At 43.5% G+C, this 16869-nt stretch overlaps 3 protein-coding genes across 4 annotated transcripts; all 3 read right to left on the reverse strand.

Moving 5' to 3' along the window:
- Positions 1–2: 2 nt before the first annotated feature.
- Positions 3–8324, reverse strand: LOC129841921 (transmembrane channel-like protein 7). Its single transcript, XM_055910291.1, is given in 15 exon segments — positions 3–241; positions 483–609; positions 728–915; positions 1015–1112; positions 1380–1500; positions 1694–1835; positions 2008–2170; positions 2314–2461; positions 2583–2728; positions 4274–4359; positions 4768–4911; positions 7274–7305; positions 7307–7420; positions 7581–7764; positions 8097–8324. Coding segments are annotated over 15 exon segments (1893 nt in total). The 5' UTR covers positions 8137–8324; the 3' UTR covers positions 3–81.
- Positions 8325–8782: 458 nt separating this feature from the next.
- Positions 8783–13968, reverse strand: LOC129841841 (lysophospholipid acyltransferase 7-like). The gene is made up of 3 exons (XM_055910156.1): positions 11757–13968; positions 11464–11649; positions 8783–11284 (listed from the first exon to the last, which is right to left on the reverse strand). Exons 1-3 carry the CDS (start codon positions 11936–11938, stop codon positions 10873–10875), a joined length of 780 nt encoding a protein of 259 aa, XP_055766131.1. The 5' UTR covers positions 11939–13968; the 3' UTR covers positions 8783–10872.
- Positions 13969–14060: 92 nt separating this feature from the next.
- Positions 14061–16613, reverse strand: LOC129841840 (40S ribosomal protein S9). 2 transcript variants are annotated; one of them, XR_008757379.1, is made up of 6 exons: positions 16539–16613; positions 15795–15906; positions 15578–15700; positions 15043–15229; positions 14594–14818; positions 14207–14294 (listed from the first exon to the last, which is right to left on the reverse strand). XR_008757379.1 is itself a non-coding variant. In XM_055910155.1 (5 exons), exons 2-5 carry the CDS (start codon positions 15889–15891, stop codon positions 14117–14119), a joined length of 585 nt encoding a protein of 194 aa, XP_055766130.1. In that variant the 5' UTR covers positions 15892–15906; positions 16539–16613; the 3' UTR covers positions 14061–14116. The 2 variants fall into 2 exon arrangements, 1 of the variants encoding a protein (XP_055766130.1); XM_055910155.1 differs by lacking the exon at positions 14594–14818 and having other exon boundaries at positions 14061–14294.
- Between the last annotated feature and the right edge of the window lie 256 nt (positions 16614–16869).

Here is a 16869-nt window from a genome sequence, read left to right on the forward strand (position 1 = left end):
CTCACCAGGAGAAAATGATGAGATCAGTAAGACAAGGTGACTCACCAGGAGAAAATGATGAGATCAGTAAGACAAGGTGACTCACCAGGAGAAGATGAAGAGAGGGATGGAGAAGGCCTGGGAGCCCATGTAGAAGATGAAGTCTTGTGTTGTCAGGGAGAGAGTGTAGAAGGTGTTGGGAACGATGCTCCACATCATAGTGAGAGAGCGGAACGGACCACAGCTCATAGAGGGATGGATCCTGAGGATGACATATCAACACCCTCACCATCTACCACCACTACTACACCTGGTCCATCTGCCACTACTATCCCTGCACTGTATAACAGGCTTCCTTCCTGCTGCAGTAGAGATAGAGACTGCATCCGAAGTGGCAGCCTATTCTCTATATAGGGCACTACTTTTGACTATAGGTTCTGGTCAAAGGTAGTACACTATATAGTGAATAGGGTGTCATTTCAGACGTAGGCAGAGTCACTCACTGGGCCAGGCTGTAGATCATGGCGACAAGGGCGAGGCCCCAGCCGAACAGCAACACCACCAGGAAGAAGATGGTGGAGGTGGTGGAGCGGAACGTCTTCACCGCCGGACGACAGTTAGAAAACAGTGACCTGGAGGAGGAGGAGAGATTGGGGGTGGGGGGGTTACTGTGGTTGTGTAGTGAAGGGAAACTGATCTGGGGCCAAACGTTAACTTTTCCATTATTGGTACAGTATGGAGAGCAGCCTGACCTTCTTGCAGTAGAAGAGGATGAAGAACTTGAGTGTGTTGATGAGAGGCAGCAGAGGGCAGAACAGAGCTCCGGTCCACACCACTGTCTGACCGTAGACCAGACCCAGCACATTGGGAGGCACCAAGAACTCCTGACGACCTACCCACCGGGTCAGTGCACAGGAGTAGTGGTCCACAAACAACCTGCCACAGTATGGAAGAAGAGATTATCAATAAATGTGATAGAGGATGACTAGCTCATAGATTGAGTTACACCACAGTAGGGTGTACAGTGTACACTACCTACGTGGAAACTCCACCAGGATAAGCATGGCGATGGTAATGAGGAAGTCAAACAAGGCCAGTTTGTACATCTCCTGTCCCACACGCGTCTCCCAGCACTGGGTGGCTGCAGCAAGACAGAGAGACATAGCATGGGTGGGAAAGAAATTAGAAGATGTGCAACTTGGTGAATACCAGTTCTGTACTGTAGGTAGAATCGGATGGAGATCTCATCTTTTCAGCCTTTTCTAGACCAATCTGCTAAATTAGACCCTGACTGCTACCCAGGCTACCATGGTGTTATAAGAGAGTGGTTACCGGATAATCTGCTAAATTAGACCCTGACTGCTACCCAGGCTACCATGGTGTTATAAGAGAGTGGTTACCGGATATTCCTTGTTGTTGTACTGGCAGAGCTCACATTTTGGACTGTCTTTAAAGCAGGTGATCTGACTCCACAGAGTAAACAGCAGCACTCCCAGACTTATCATACGCAGAAACACTGACCTGAACACAGGAGGGAGGGACACAGGCAATATTCACACACACGAGCACATGCACACGCACAGAGACATACACACACACTGGTTGAGTGAAGATCTAGCAAAGCGATAAGGTCACACACACACTAACCTAACGTAGCAGGCGTAAAATAAATGCCTGAAACTAGGGACTCGACAGAGGCTACACACACACACACCTGAACAGTGCCATGATGATGGTGGTACTAGGAGAATATCTCTCAAACAGGGCTATCTGGTCACACATGAAGGGCACAACAAAGTTTCCTGTTGTGATGACGATGGAAGGAAGGTAAACCCAGAACAGGCCCGGAATGCCCTCTGCTCCAACCTGCGCATAGAAACCACAGGGAGAGGGGGCAAAGGTCAACCAGAAAAGGTTAGAACATCCCCAGGATACCCACCTCCCTGTACTGACTCAATATGATATGGAGAGGATGAAAGGCCAAACATTCAATCAATAGTTTTAGTTTTGTTTCTTTGTGTTTTTGACTGGCCTGGCTAAAGACAGTAGCCTTGAAGATGCCAAAGAAATCTCCTCCTATGAGGGCGAGGGAGACAAGCATGAGGAAGATGCGTAGAGAACACAGACCCACTGTCTGACCTAAGGTTAGAGACAAAGCCTTTTTCTGTAGCCTCTCCTCCTCCAGGTCCACCTGACAGAGGGAGGAGACAGATAGAGGAGGGGAGAGAGAGTGGAGATGGGAGGAATAAAGGGGAGAGATAATACAGAGAAATTAGAGTGGAGGAAAGAGGAGTGCATCTTCAGTGACCCTGCAGTAAGAGGCAGAGCTCCTACCTGTAGGTGGTAGTGGATGCTTTTCTGTTTGAGTTGGGTGGCCCGGTCTCCCTGGCAACCGAAGTCCCAGCCAGTGACCACCCTCTTGCTGTAACTGCCGGCAGCACCGCTGCCTGTTGCCACAGCAATGCGAAGTGCACTCCCCATGCTGTACAAGGGACCAATCGGAGTGGGGAGTGTGGGGGGGGTCAGTAAGTCATTAGGGTCAATGTCCATTCTATCCATTTTATTTCTATGCAGATGGAAGTGTAGGGCTTTCCAGAAGGTACCGTGTGATGATGCAGATAAGACCGAAGGCGAAGTAGAAGACGGAGGTGAGGAGGTAGTCCAGGGGCAGGTTGTAGTGGAAGCCACTGCTCTCTGCCACGGTGTTGTTATAGTAACCATAGAACATGTAGGAGTACTCAATGAAACCCTGGGAGAAGGAGATAGGTGGAGGGTGGGAAGTGGTGAGAGTGGAGCCTACTAGACTAGAAGCGTACCAGACTTGACACAAACCCACAAAATTACACAAACCCACAAGCAGACACAGACTACGTTTTTAAAAATGTATTTCACCTTTATTAAAACAGGTAGGCCAGTTGAGAACAAGTTCTCATTTACAACTGCGACCTGGCCAAGATAAAGTAAGACAGTGCAACAAAAACAACAACACAGAGTTACACAAACAAACATACAGTCAATAACACAAAAGAAAAATAGAAAAATCTATGTACAGTGTGTGTAAATGTAGAAGAGTAGGGAGGTAGGCAATAAATAGGACCTAGAGGCAAAAATAATTACAATTTAGCATTAATACTGGAGTGATAGATGTGCAGATGATGATGTGCAAGTAGAGATACTGGGGTGCAAAAGAGTAAGAGGGGTAAGTAATAATATGGGGATGAGGTGTGCTATTTACAGATTGGCTGTGTACAGGTACAGTGATCGGTAAGCTACTCAGACAGCTGATGCTTAAAGTTACTGAGGGAGATATAAGACTCCAGTTTCAGAGATTTTTGCAATTCTTTCCAGTCATTGGCAGCAGACAACTGGAAGGAAAGGCGGCCAAAGGAAATGTTGGCTTTGGGGATGACCAGTGAAATATACCTGCTGGAGCGCGTGTTACGGGTGGGTGTTGCTATGGTGACCAGTGAGCTGAGATAAGGTGGGGCTTTACCTAGCAAAGACTTATAGATGACCTGGAGCCAGTGGGTTTGGCGACGGATATGCTGTGAGGGCCAGCCAACGAGAGCACACAGGTCGCAGTGGTGGGTGGTATATGGGGCTTTAGTGATAAAACAGATGGCACTGTGATAGACTACATCCAGTTTGCTGAATAGAGTGTTGGGGCTATTTTGTAAATGACATCGCCGAAGTCAAGGATCAGTAGGATAGTCAGTTTTATGAGGGTATGTTTGGCGTCATAAGTGAAGGAGGCTTTGTTGCGAAATAGGAAGCTGATTCTAGATTTAATTTTGGATTGGAGATGCTTAATGTGAGTCTGGAAGGAGAGTTTACAGTCTAACCAGACACCTAGGTATTTATAGTTGTCCACATATTCTAGGTCAGAACCGTCCAGAGTAGTGATGTTAGTTGGGCGGAAGCGTGCGGGCAGCAATCGGTTGAAGAGCATGCACTTAGTTTTACTAGCATTTAAAAGCAGTTGGAGGCCACGGAAGGAGTGTTGTATGGCGTTGAAGCTCATTTGGAGGTTTGTTAGCACAGTGTCCAAAGAAGGGCCAGATGTATACAGAACAGTGTCGTCTGCGTAGAGGTGGATCAGAGAATCACCAGCATACACAGGCAGAAAGACGTGCAGACAGAGAGACAAAAGTGTGTGAAAGGCCAAGGTCACTGAAAACAGAGCTGCATGGTTTTGTAGACTAAACTTCAGAGAAGTGTTGTTCTCTCTGCTGTATTCAGTATATCTATAACCAGTGGTACACAGGACTAGATTACACATGTTGTGTTTTCTCACCATTCCAGAGAGTAAGTCCAGGAAGTACTGGTAAAACACCACCAGACCTTGAAGATTTGGATCATAGATCCTACACTCCTCTAGACCTGAGACACACACACACCACACATATTCTCAGCTGTTTGAAGAAAAGCCAAGGTCACATTTGATCATGTTTCCCACCGCAGCCTTGGCACAGAATACCTCAGTTCCATAACCTGCTACTTTGTTAGGGACTCCATTCTCAAACCCGTGAGAGAATACCAGTAACAACTGCTGCAATATTTGCAGTTTCAATCCCTCAATTCAATTAAAAGCCCATCCTCTTAAGGCAGATCTGTTGCTATGATACTGCTACAGGGAACAGTGAGAAGATATTGTTTTATATTGGAGACACACAGAATAATGTTAATAGACTGGACTGGAATAGAGATAGTGAATGTCACTCCAATGCCATCACCCTTTAACCAATCATAGGCCTGGTTTGAAAATGCACCCTCCAGTGCTGGCCTTACCAGTGCTGTCCACTGTCATGTTACTGGTGGATCTGAACACGATACTGGGGATGAGGATGAACCCAGCAATCAGCAAGAACGACAGGAAGTTGAGCACCACCAGGAAGCGCAGGAACATGAAGTAGGACTGGACACCAAAGTGTCCTGCAAAGACAGGGGTCACAGGGCCATGTTGTGAATGTGAAGGCAACATAATTAACAATGACACTAGCCCTGGAATGTTTTTAATATTTTTCATAATTTCATAATTAATTTAAATAAAAATAACATATTGGGATGCAATGTCAGAATGTAATACATTTCAAGTCCTATATGTGACATGGTACAGGGGTCTTTGTTTTTTAAGCCCATAACCATGTGTATGAGGTTATATTTTAGTTTCAAAGGAGATTTGTTTACGACTACCACGACTATCATGTGACCATGATTTAGCTCAATGCAGTAGAAATGTGTACAACCGAGGCCTTTTAGATATTGCTGAAAGCCTCGGGAAAACTTAACCTATATGTGAGGTGATTATGTATGTATTAACAAGTACATATAGTTAAGTTCTGTATATGTCACATACAGAAGTTTACATACACCTTAGACAAATACATTTAAACTTAGTTTTTCACAATTCCTGCCATTTAATCCTAGTAAAAATTCCCTGTCTTAGGTCAGTTAGGATCACCACTATTTTAAGAGTGTGAAATGTCAGAATAATAGTAGAGAGAATGATTTTTCAGGTTTTATTTCTTTCATCACATTCCCAGTGGGTCAGAAGTTTACATACACTCAATTAGTATTTGGTAGCATTGCCTTTAAATTGTTTAACTTTGGTCAAACGTTTCAGGTAGCCTTCCACAAGCTTCCCACAATAAGTTGGGTGAATTTTGGCCCATTCCTCCTGACAGAGCTGGTGTAACTGAGTCAGGTTTGTAGGCTTCCTTGCTTGCACACGCTTTTTCAGTTCTGCCCACAAATTTTCTCTAGGATTGAGGTCAGGGCTTTGTGATGGCCACTCCAATACCTTGACTTTGTCCTTAAGCCATTTTGCCACAACTTTGGAAGTATGCTTGGGGTCATTGTCCATTTGCAATCAAGCTTTAACTTCCTGACTAATGTCTTGAGATGTTGCTTCAATATCCACATAATTTTCCTACCTCATGATGCCATTTATTTTGTGAAGTGCACCAGTCCCTGCTGCAGAAAAGCAATCAATCAATCAAGTTTATTTTATATAGCACTTCGTACATCAGCTAATATCTCGAAGTGCTGTACAGAAACCCAGCCTAAAACCCCAAACAGCTAGCAATGCAGGTGTAGAAGCATGGTGGCTAGGAAAAACTCCCTAGAAAGGCCAAAACCTAGGAAGAAACCTAGAGAGGAACCAGGCTATGAGGGGTGGCCAGTCCTCTTCTGGCTGTGCCGGGTGGAGATTATAACAGAACTATGCCAAGATGTTCAAAAATGTTCATAAGTGACAAGCATGGTCAAATAATAATCATGAATAATTTTCAGTTGGCTTTTCATAGCCGATGCAAAAAAGCACCCCCACAACCTGATGCTGCCACCCCCGTGCTTCTCGGTTTGGATGGTGTTCTTCGGCTTGCAAGCCTCCCCCTTTTTCCTCCAAACATAACGATGGTCATTATGGCCAAACAGTTCTAGTTTGTTTCATCAGACCAGAGGACATTTCTCCAAAAAGTACGATCGTGGCCCCGATGTGCAGTTGCAAACCGTAGTCTGGCTTTTTTATGGCGGTTTTGGAGCAGTGGCTTCTTCCTTGCTGAGCTGCCTTTCAGGTTATGTCGATATAGGACTCGTTTTACGGTGAATATAGATACTTTTGTACCTGTTTCCTCCAGCATTTCACAAGGTCCTGTATGACAGCTGCGTGGTCCCATGGTGTTTATACTTGCGTACTATTGTTTGTACAGATGAACGTGGTACCTTCAGGCGTTTGGAAATTGCTCCTAAGGATGAACCAGACCTTCTTTCTGAATTCTTGGCTGATTTCTTTTGATTTTCCCATGATGTCAAGCAAAGAGGCACCGAGTTTTAAGGTAGGCCTTGAAATACATCCACAGGTACATCTCCATTTGACTCAAATGATGTCAATTAGCCTATCAGAAGCTTCTAAAGCCATGACATCATTTTCTGGAATTTTTCAAGCTGTTTAAAGGCACAGTCAACTTACTGTATGGTAACCTCTGACCCACTGGAATTGTGATAAAGTGAATTATAAGTGAAATAATCTGTCAACAATTTTTGGAAAAATGACTTGTGTCATGCACAAAGTAGATGTCCTTACTGACTTGCCAAAACTATAGTTTGTTAACAAGAAATGTGTGGAGTGGTTGAAAAACGAGTTTTAATGACTTCAACCTAAGTGTATGTAAACTTCCAACTTCAACTGTACATACAGCCCAGGATATAGATGTGTATAGATGTGTATGTAGTTGATATTGGATTAACCATTGCCTGATTTGATTGAGTGATACAGTGTGATTGAATCTGTCACCTCCTATCTTATGCAGAGCCTTTCTCCAGAGCTACGTAGGACATGACTCCCCCTGCATCTGCTCTGAACCTGCTCAGGGACTTGGCCTTGCTCCTTTTCCACGACTGCCAGCTAGTCACCACAGGCACACGCATCTGTTGCACCTCCCTGGAAGGGAGAGTAGGGGGGAGGAAGAGAAAGAGTAAGTTCTTTTGGGAGAGGAGAGAAGTGAGGGAGCATAGTATGTTTGCCACCTTCAGGACAACAACAAAGGAATTGCACAGAGGCAGAGACGCTAGTAACTACTATGACCACTGAGGTCCCATACCGTATCGCTCTCTTCAGGCGCATGGTCATAGGCCGCTCTCTGAGGTTCTTAGGAGGTCCAGAGTCACCCTCCTCTCCCCCCTCCGAGGGGGGAGAACCCCAGTTGAACTGAGGGACATTCTGATTGGACACTACAGACTTACTCCGTAACCTCACCAACTGCTGGGCACCATGGTAACCGTGGGCTTGGAGAGGGCAGAGGAGGGCAAAGATATATACAGAGAAAAACTATGAGTGATGTCTTGAGCCAGCCCAGAGTCAGTGTAGTTGATTGGTTGTAGTTTTGGAAGAGTTGCAATCTGTTGGTGCATTATACTTGTGTGGTACACATAATTCAAGCATATGTTAAAGTATACATTCTTGGAAAATCTCCCTTTACCATGTAATAGCATATTTTTGTATCGTACAAAACAAGTAATCCTAGGTGATCAGGAAGCAAATCACTGAACACAAAGGCACACCTGTAGCGATGAGACCGAACATACCATACCTACAAAACAGTAGTCTCACAGCTTACCTATAGTGGAGCTCTGTCTTTGTAGCTCACTGAACTCCATGAGACAGAGAGGATTCCACCAACACTTCAATCAAACAACCAGTCCTCCGTATCTCACTGCTAATTAAAATGCTAATACATAGTTAATCCAGCATACAGGGCTAGCTCTTTTACAAGGTAGTATCCAGGAATCACTCCCTCTCAGACTTTGCTCCATGCAAATAACCATCTGCCACAGATACTTCCTTGTACGTTTAACCCATTCACTCCTGGTAGACTGTTAGGTTACACTCCACTCCGCTCCGCTTACATCCAACAGAACATGGACGTTAGTAACTAATGCAGTATCAACAAGCTGGGGTGTTACAAGACATTTGATGACTGGTTACAGGTTAGACCCATAACGTAATCATGTAGGAGTGTTTACTGTCTGTGCTTCTGTTCCTAAACCTGTCTGTGCACTGATGTGACATGTTAGGTAACCATAGAGGCAAGCATGGGTGGGATTTGTGTGTTTGTGGCTGTGCGTGTGAGTATGTGCAAGGGGATAGGGGAACGTTGATCATTTTCAGGTCTGACAATGGTAAGTAAAAACCATAGAATGAACCATGTCAGATCAGAAATTGCAAGAGAAATGTGCACTAATAAAACAACTACAGCCAACATCCATGAACAAAACATCAATAAGGAACAAGACTTTAGACGTGTTGAATAGCTGAGACATGTATTCCGTTGGTAACACTGAACTGTTACAAGGCAGGGAGAGTTACAATCATCATAGTATCAAGGTGAAACCATTCAGAAACAAACAAAAATACACAAGAAATATTACACGTGACAGAGAGAAAGATGGAGAAGCAACCATCAAGGAATGTGTTCTGTACTGGTCATGTACTGAAATGAGTTGGCTGATAAAAAAACAAGGGAGTCGTTTCTTCGGGGCTCGGGTTTTGGCACAAGGAAAAGGAGGGATGGTTTGGCTATATCAGATTGTGGTAAACAATAATAATACAATGCTTCCATGCTATCTAGTAAATTAAATGACAAGAAATATCATTCCAAATAACTTTTTTTATTCTACTGTCAGCACAATATATATATTTTTAATTATATAGTAATACCATTACATTTGTAATAAGATGGCAGTCAAACATTTTGGCAGTGACTGAGGACTGACTGGTAAGGTAGTAGCTTGGTCTTTCTACAACCTTACCTTAGCAGTCAGTCAGTCCTCAGTCACTGACAAAATGTTCTGACTGAGGCAACTTATTTCCTAATATAGTGCACTACTTTTGGCCCAGGTCTGACCAAAAGTAGTGCACTGTCTGGGGAATAGCCGGGTGTCATCTGAGATGTAGCCAGTGATACACAGACAACAATAAAGAACAATAAATACATATTCACCATACAGTATAAAATTACATCTCTAATCAAATAATCTCAGACACCCAGAACTCAATTCTGGCGTAATTGCAGCAGATGCTCTATTTATGTTACATGCATCTGTCCACAAGAGATTACTAATCAAATAACTAATGACTACGGAATGCAGGACAGATCATTTTTGTAAAGAAGAAGAGATGAGTAAAATGCTCATTTACAGGTCAAATCATATCAAAAGAGAACATTTCAGAAGATCACCCAAAACGACATTTTGTATTGTATTTTTCTAAACCACAGATTCCATTCTAAAATTTGCACTGGTCTTTTTGGTTCCAGTAGCCCCTCTTGACACAGTGAAAGTTATTTCAAGTTTCTTGGTCTTTACTCAGAACAAATCACTGAGGATGGCTCCACTTAATGACAGAGAATTTGTTTTCCTTTCAACTTGGAGATAAGGGAGAAATGATCATCTTATCATAATACAAAACCTACTAAGAATGTTGAGGAAAGAGAACGTATACAACTGCCACATTCATTATGAATGGATCCTCTATATGCGTTTTAAACCTAGACAAGTATAACTCAGTACGTACTCATGGTTATCCAAAGTTCAGTTTTCTGCACTATTCTATAACTTATCATAGGAACGGCCTGATCAATGAAAACTCGAAAATATAAAGAAGCAGAAAGTCTTGTTGCCCCGGGAAAATGCATTGTTGATCTGGTCATGGCTTGAGATAAATCATGCATTTATGTCAATGGGATTAGAGATTTAGGCAAAAATACAGACTGAGTAACATACTTAGATCCCAGTTCAAATTCAGTCCTTGCTCTATGAATGGATTCAAGGGATGTGCCGCTGTGGTTATACAGTACTTTCTACTCCGTTTCAAGGCAGCATCTTGAACCTACAGCCTATATTTGTATGAAAATCGACTGTGATTTGAAATAATCACACACATACATACAAGTGAAGTAGCTGAATAATTTACATCCCCCTGAACTTTGCCACTCACACATCAAAAATAACATTAATTAAAGCAAACATTCTTTCACCCAATTATACCTGTATGTACACGTGGTTTGTAATGTAATATCATCATGGCAACTGTTACTGGGTTACAACAATGTTCATAAGGGTTCACTGTATTCAGCTAACAGTCCAATGATGTCTCCTGGTTAGGGAAATCCTACAACTTCATCTATTCTACCTCCCAACTGCAAGTCAAACCCTAGTAGGGTCTAGGGGCCAGTTCGGGATTGAACATAACTCTTCTCTACCAGGGGAGACATCACTGGACCTAACTGACAAAAGTGACCCATACAGATCAGTGACAGACAGTGAATTGTGGGAATTGTAGTTCTTTAGTAAACCAATCCTCCCCATATAGTACATCCTCCCATCAATCCATTCTCACTCTGTCTTCTCTCTCACGTCCTCTTGCTTCACCTCTATCTTCTCCCCCTCAATTTTCTCCTCCTTTTCACTCTTCTTTCTCGCCCTCTTTCCTCCCTTCATCAGCCTCCCGAACAGAATGCAGGCCAGGGCGATGATGTGGATGATGAAGTAGATGGAGCTCCAGTAGTGGACCGTGTCGCTGGCCTTCAGCAGGACAAAGCCCATACACATGTAGTCATAGGCCCTCATCTTAAGGAACCAGTGGACCCAGTCGAAGGCACTCTGACCCCGGGGCCCCAGCTTGGCCCTGACCGATGCCTCCATTGCCGACTCAGCCGCAATGCACAGGGGATTGGTGAGGAATGACAGGTAGTACTCAGCGTGAAGCCCGTGCCAGTATGCACTGATGAACATGGTCCATCCAGCCCTGGGAGAGAGAAAGAGAGAGAGAGAGAATTGTGAAACATATGCATCAAATGACATTCAGGGGACATCTTATCTGGCAGTTACAAATATATTGAAAGTGGACTGTAGTTTTGTAGTTTAACAGACTTCTATGAGACAGTTTATTTTAGACAATACACATGCCTTCTCTAGTGAACCTGCATAGGGCCCTTGAGTGCGTAAGCCTTGAAGGGGGAGTTGGGGTAGATGTAGTGATGCAGCCACCACTGCACAGTCATGTTCCAGTAGCGCATCCGGTGGCGGACCTTCACACAGAAGTCAGTGTTGTATGGGTCAATGTTCTGGATGGTTTTGAAGTCGTACACAACCGGACTTTCAGGGTCAGGGCTGGAGAGACCGAAGAATCAAAACCAAGATTAAACACTTAAATAATTATGAATTAATGTACTTTACTGTTTTCCCCAACTGGACTGAATATCCTGTGTGAGACTTGCCTGTAGTTGACAGTGGGACCACCTCCCGGCTTGGAGAGCGCCCCCTCTGGGTAACAGCCCAGTCCTGCGCTCATGTAGCCAGCCTCTGCCCCACACCATGCAGCATAGAACCGCATCCGGAACACAAAGAACACCACCATCATGTAGAACAACCTGGAGGGGGGGATAGAGAGAGACCTCATTAATGTATAACTACCAGTGCCAATTGTTTTCAGTCATCTAGGAAATCCATCCATTTAGCCCTCTATTATTTAATGGTTTAAAATCCTGTAGCTCTCTGGAGAAAGACAGCGGTGAATGAACTCACAATTGTTATGCCAACTCCAAATAAATATATAAATTTTAAAAATCTTCTCTACCGTTCAAAAGTTTGTGGTCCCTTAGAAATGTCCTTGTTTTCCTGAAAACATACATGAAATGAGTTGCAAAATGAATAGGAAATAGTCAAGACTTTGACAAGGTTATTAATAATTATTTTTAATTGAAATTATAATTGTGTCCTTCAAAAACTTTGCTTTCGTCAAAGAATCCTCCATTTGCAGCAATTAAAGCCTTGCAGACCTTTGGCATTCTAGTTGTCAATTATTGAGGTAATCTGAAGAGATTTCACCCCATGTTTCCTGAAGCACCTCCCACAAGTTGGTTTGATGGGCACTTCTTTCGTACCATACAGTTAAGCTGCTCCCACAACAGCTCAATAGGGTTGAGATCGGGTGACTGTGCTGGCCACTCCATTATAGACAGAATACCAGCTGACTGCTTCTTCCCTAAATAGTTCGGAGCTGAGCTTTGGGTCATTGTCCTGTTGTAGGAGGAAATTGGTTCCAGTTAAGCGCTGTCCACAGGGTATGGCATGGCATTGCAAAATGGAGTGATAGCCTTCCTTCAAGATCTCTTTTAACCTGTATACAAATCTCCCACTTTACCACCACGAAAGCACTCCCAGACCATCACATTGCCTCCTCCAGCATCTTTTCATTTTTTCTGCAGCTCACCAATGTTCTTCTTTGTGATCCGAACACCTCAAACTTAGATTTGTCTGTCCATAACACTTTTTTCCAATCTTCCTCTGTCCAGTGCCTGTGTTCCTTTGCCCATCTTAATCTTTTATTTTTATTGGCCAGTCTGAGATATGGCTTTTTCTTTGCAACTCTGCCTAGAAGGCCAGCATCCCGGAGTCGCCTCTTCACTGTTGACTTTGAGACTGGTGTTTTGCGGGTACTATTTAATGAAGCTGCCAATTGAGGACTTGTGAGGCATCGGTTTCTCAAACTTGACACTAATGTACTTGTCCTCTTGTTCAGTTGTACACCGGGGCCTCCCACTCCTCTTTCTATTCTGGTTAGAGACAATTTGTGCTCTTCTGAGTAGTACACAGCATTGTACGAGATCTTCAGTTTCTTGGCAATTACTCGCATAGAATAGCCTTCATTTCTCAGAACAAGAATAGACTGACGAGTTTCAGAAGAAAGGTCTTTTTTTCTGGCCGTTTTTAGCCTGTAATCGAACCCACAAATCCTGATGCTCCAGATACTCAACTAGTCTAAACATTTAACATTTACATTTAAGTTCTTCGCTGTTGTTCTGGGATTGATTTCCACTTTTCACACCAAAGTATGTTCATCTCTAGGAGACAGAACGGATCTCATTCCTAAGCGGTATGACGGCTGCGTGATCCCATGGGGTTTATACTTGCGTACTATTGTTTGTACAGATGAACGTGGTACCTGCAGGCGTTTGGAAATTTCTCCCAAGGATGAACCAGACTTGTAGATGTCTCCAATTTTTTTCTGAGGTCTTCGCTGATTTCCCCATGATGTCAAGTAAAAAAACTGATGCACCAAGTCTGGAATCAAGACACTGCAGTTCCTACCCACCTGCTTGTTAACCAATAGCTATAGATGATCTGCATTCACCCTTTTTTGCCCTCTTGACTTGTCACCATTCATCCCGTTGCCTAGTCACTTAACTACTTCAATTCCTTAGTACCCCTGCACAACCTGGTACCGCGTCTCTAGCCAGGTTATGGTTAGTCAGTGTTATTTTCATTTATTGCTCTCCACTGTTGGGAATAGCCCATAAGCAAGCAGTTCAGTTAGTCTACACCTATTTACAAAGCTTGTGAAAAATTGATTAGTCACACCCAATAGCCAACTGAGCAAGTCAGAATTACATAAGCCCTATATAATGTCCAGCAATCACACATCTGTAACCCTAATGTAGCCATTATGTGTAGTCAATTATTGTGCAGAGGCCTTAACAAGCATCAGTTTCCACCACATCATTTTTACTTGATCACTTAAATTCATGGTCAAATGTTTTTATTATTGATAAACAGGAAGTGTCAGTCAGCCTCCATTTTAATCCTCCTCTTCCTCATCAGCTCCTCCAGCACCACCCTGGCCCTTCTTGGCATTCTTTCTCTTGACACGGCCGGGGCGTCCGCCACCGTATGGTGAACGCAGGGAGAAGTCAATGTGCTTCTGGCTGTCCAGGCGCACCACGAAGGAGGGGATGTTGACTACCTGCTTGCGCACACTGGAGGGAGAAAGGAGAACTCAGTAAGTGGTTTGTTCCTCCCCACTTAATAGCATAGACAAATAACCATCGAGCTGTGTATAGTTTGGCATCAATGACAGGCCTCATTCACGAGGAATTCTTGACACCACAGGAAGTCTGAATATTAATTTTAATCATCGGCCTTCCTGATGAGGTAAAGTACTCTTACCAAACTAAATTGAAGACCATGCAATTGCCTAACAAGTTAAATACACTTGACAGTTTGCCGTGACCATTGCTCCATATATCTGCCCGAGGTGCAATTCTCCATACGTTACCTGTCAGCAAATTAGACAGCAGCAGTCTGCCTCTTGCTTGGCTCTGAGCAGTCTTATAGACAAGGTATACAGTCTGTCACTGCATTGACCTTGCTGAAACGGTTTTCCCACTCGATGGGCAGGATTGGCTCTGGGCAGTCATTGACAAGGTATACGGTTTGTTACCGAATTGACCTTGCTGAAATGTTAAACCACACTCAGGGATGAGCTATCGTTTGAGGCCCTCTAAGGATTGAGAAAGTAACTCATGAGTTGTGCAGTTTCAACTCATAATAGTTCCCTGAACAGTTAGTGTAGGCATGTGAGAATTTTAGACATGTACATGTTACAAATGGTTTAACAACCAGTCACAAGTTCATCATAGAGCCTGTTTAAAATAACAGACCAGTGTAATGATCTACCGACTTGTCCTTTCTAGCATGGCCATCTAGTGACCATCAACAGCTTACCGGATGTGCCTCTGGCGGATGAGAACGCGGGCGTGGTGGATGCTCTTAGCGAGGCCCAGCTTGAAGACCTGAGTCTGGAGCCTCCTCTCCAAGAAGTCCTCCACCTTCAGGCCCAGGATGTAATCAAGCTTCATCTTGCCCTCATCCAGCACACCGATCCTCACCAGACGCCTGAGCAGGGCGTTACCTAGGAGACAGGATGCAGCAATTTTAAGTCACTGATCACAGCGTAGGGCCCTTTAATCTGTCCCTAATCAGGGACTGATTGAGATCTAGAACCCCAGGTGGGTGCAATTAATTCAGGTAGAACAGAACCAGCAGTAATCTGGACCTCTTAAGGTAAAATCTGAATACCCCCGATTTAAGGCATCTAGAAATCTGACTGACGGCCTCATTCACGAGGAATTCTTGACACCACAGACAATCTGAATATCGAATATTTAAATCATTGGCCGATATCTGACTAGCTAACAGCTCAAATGACTTCTAGAAACAGTCAAAATATAGCTCAGAAAACAATCTAGCTGTGGTGTACCTTCAAAAAGACGCTTGGGGTCCTTCTCATCCAGAGTGAGCAGCTCTCTGGCGGCCTTGCGGATTTTGGCCAGGGTGAACTTCACCCTCCACACCTCACGCTTGTTCCTCAGACCATACTCCCCTGAGAGATTAAAGTTAATTTAATGAAAAAATACATGGTATTTAGAGACCAGCATATTCATATATAAATCAAAACCTGCTATTTGCACACATACCGATAAGTTTAAGCTCCTGGTCGAGACGTGACTTCTCGAAGGGGCGGCGGGGGGTGACGTATGTCTTGCGACAAACCCAACTCCTGGCAACGGGCATGGTGGATCAAAGTGCCTGAGGAATAAGAATTGATATGGCTGTTCAGTTCCAACATTGCGATTATACTGAATTTCAACCCATGTTAATTATTCTGCAGTCCATCTTAAGTCATACACCCATGAATATTTAACACGTTTAATGAGGCAGTTAAACTATTAGCAAAATATAAGTAGATTTAGTTGTATGGATCAGGGTCAGTTCACCGTGACAGGCCCCGATACTGTTTACTCCGTAACTTGACTGGCGAAACCAAGTGGGAACTTGTTGGCCATTTAACTAGCGTCAAAAGGACTCACAAATAGACAATTTATATTAAGGAAATTGTTTCCCAAACTATACAACTTCAAATTGTAAATGTAGTTTGATAAGAGTGTAAAGCTTTTGAGAAGATGCAGAGAAATCCAGCATAGTAACGTCAGCTATGTCACTCTTGCTAACTAGCTAGCGTTAGCGTGCTAACAACGTTGTACAGTGCGTGTACGACCGACATGATCGAATAAGGCAGAAGTTATGCCAAAAATATACAAAAGATTTTGGTCGGTGTAACCGAAATGCACAACTAAACGAATAAATACATTACTTCTCAACATTGCGACCCTACTTCTATGGAAAAATAAGACAAACTAAAGCGCATAGTACGTTATTACCTGTGTTCCACAGGCCAGTGCGATAAAGAGGAAGTCAAATTAGAATTCTCCATTATTTATATGGATCCCACGAACTACATTTCCCAAAAATATGTGACGACACCACTTCAAAGCAGCAGTTGGTGCTGTAAATACCTCCATCTGTTGTTCAACTTTAAAACTACAGCTTTGTTCGTCAAACTAAAACCGTTTCTGTTTACTTGCTGAACAAGAACAACTAACTTTTCAAACAACTATCTAGTCTAGTGTACTACACGGAATGAACGTTGGATCACCTAGGTATGCCATGTATTATTTTGTGAGCTGTTGTGTAGGACTCTGTTCGGTTATT

Source organism: Salvelinus fontinalis, unplaced genomic scaffold (genome assembly GCF_029448725.1).
Source record: "Salvelinus fontinalis isolate EN_2023a unplaced genomic scaffold, ASM2944872v1 scaffold_0002, whole genome shotgun sequence".
Lineage (NCBI taxonomy): Eukaryota > Metazoa > Chordata > Actinopteri > Salmoniformes > Salmonidae > Salvelinus > Salvelinus fontinalis.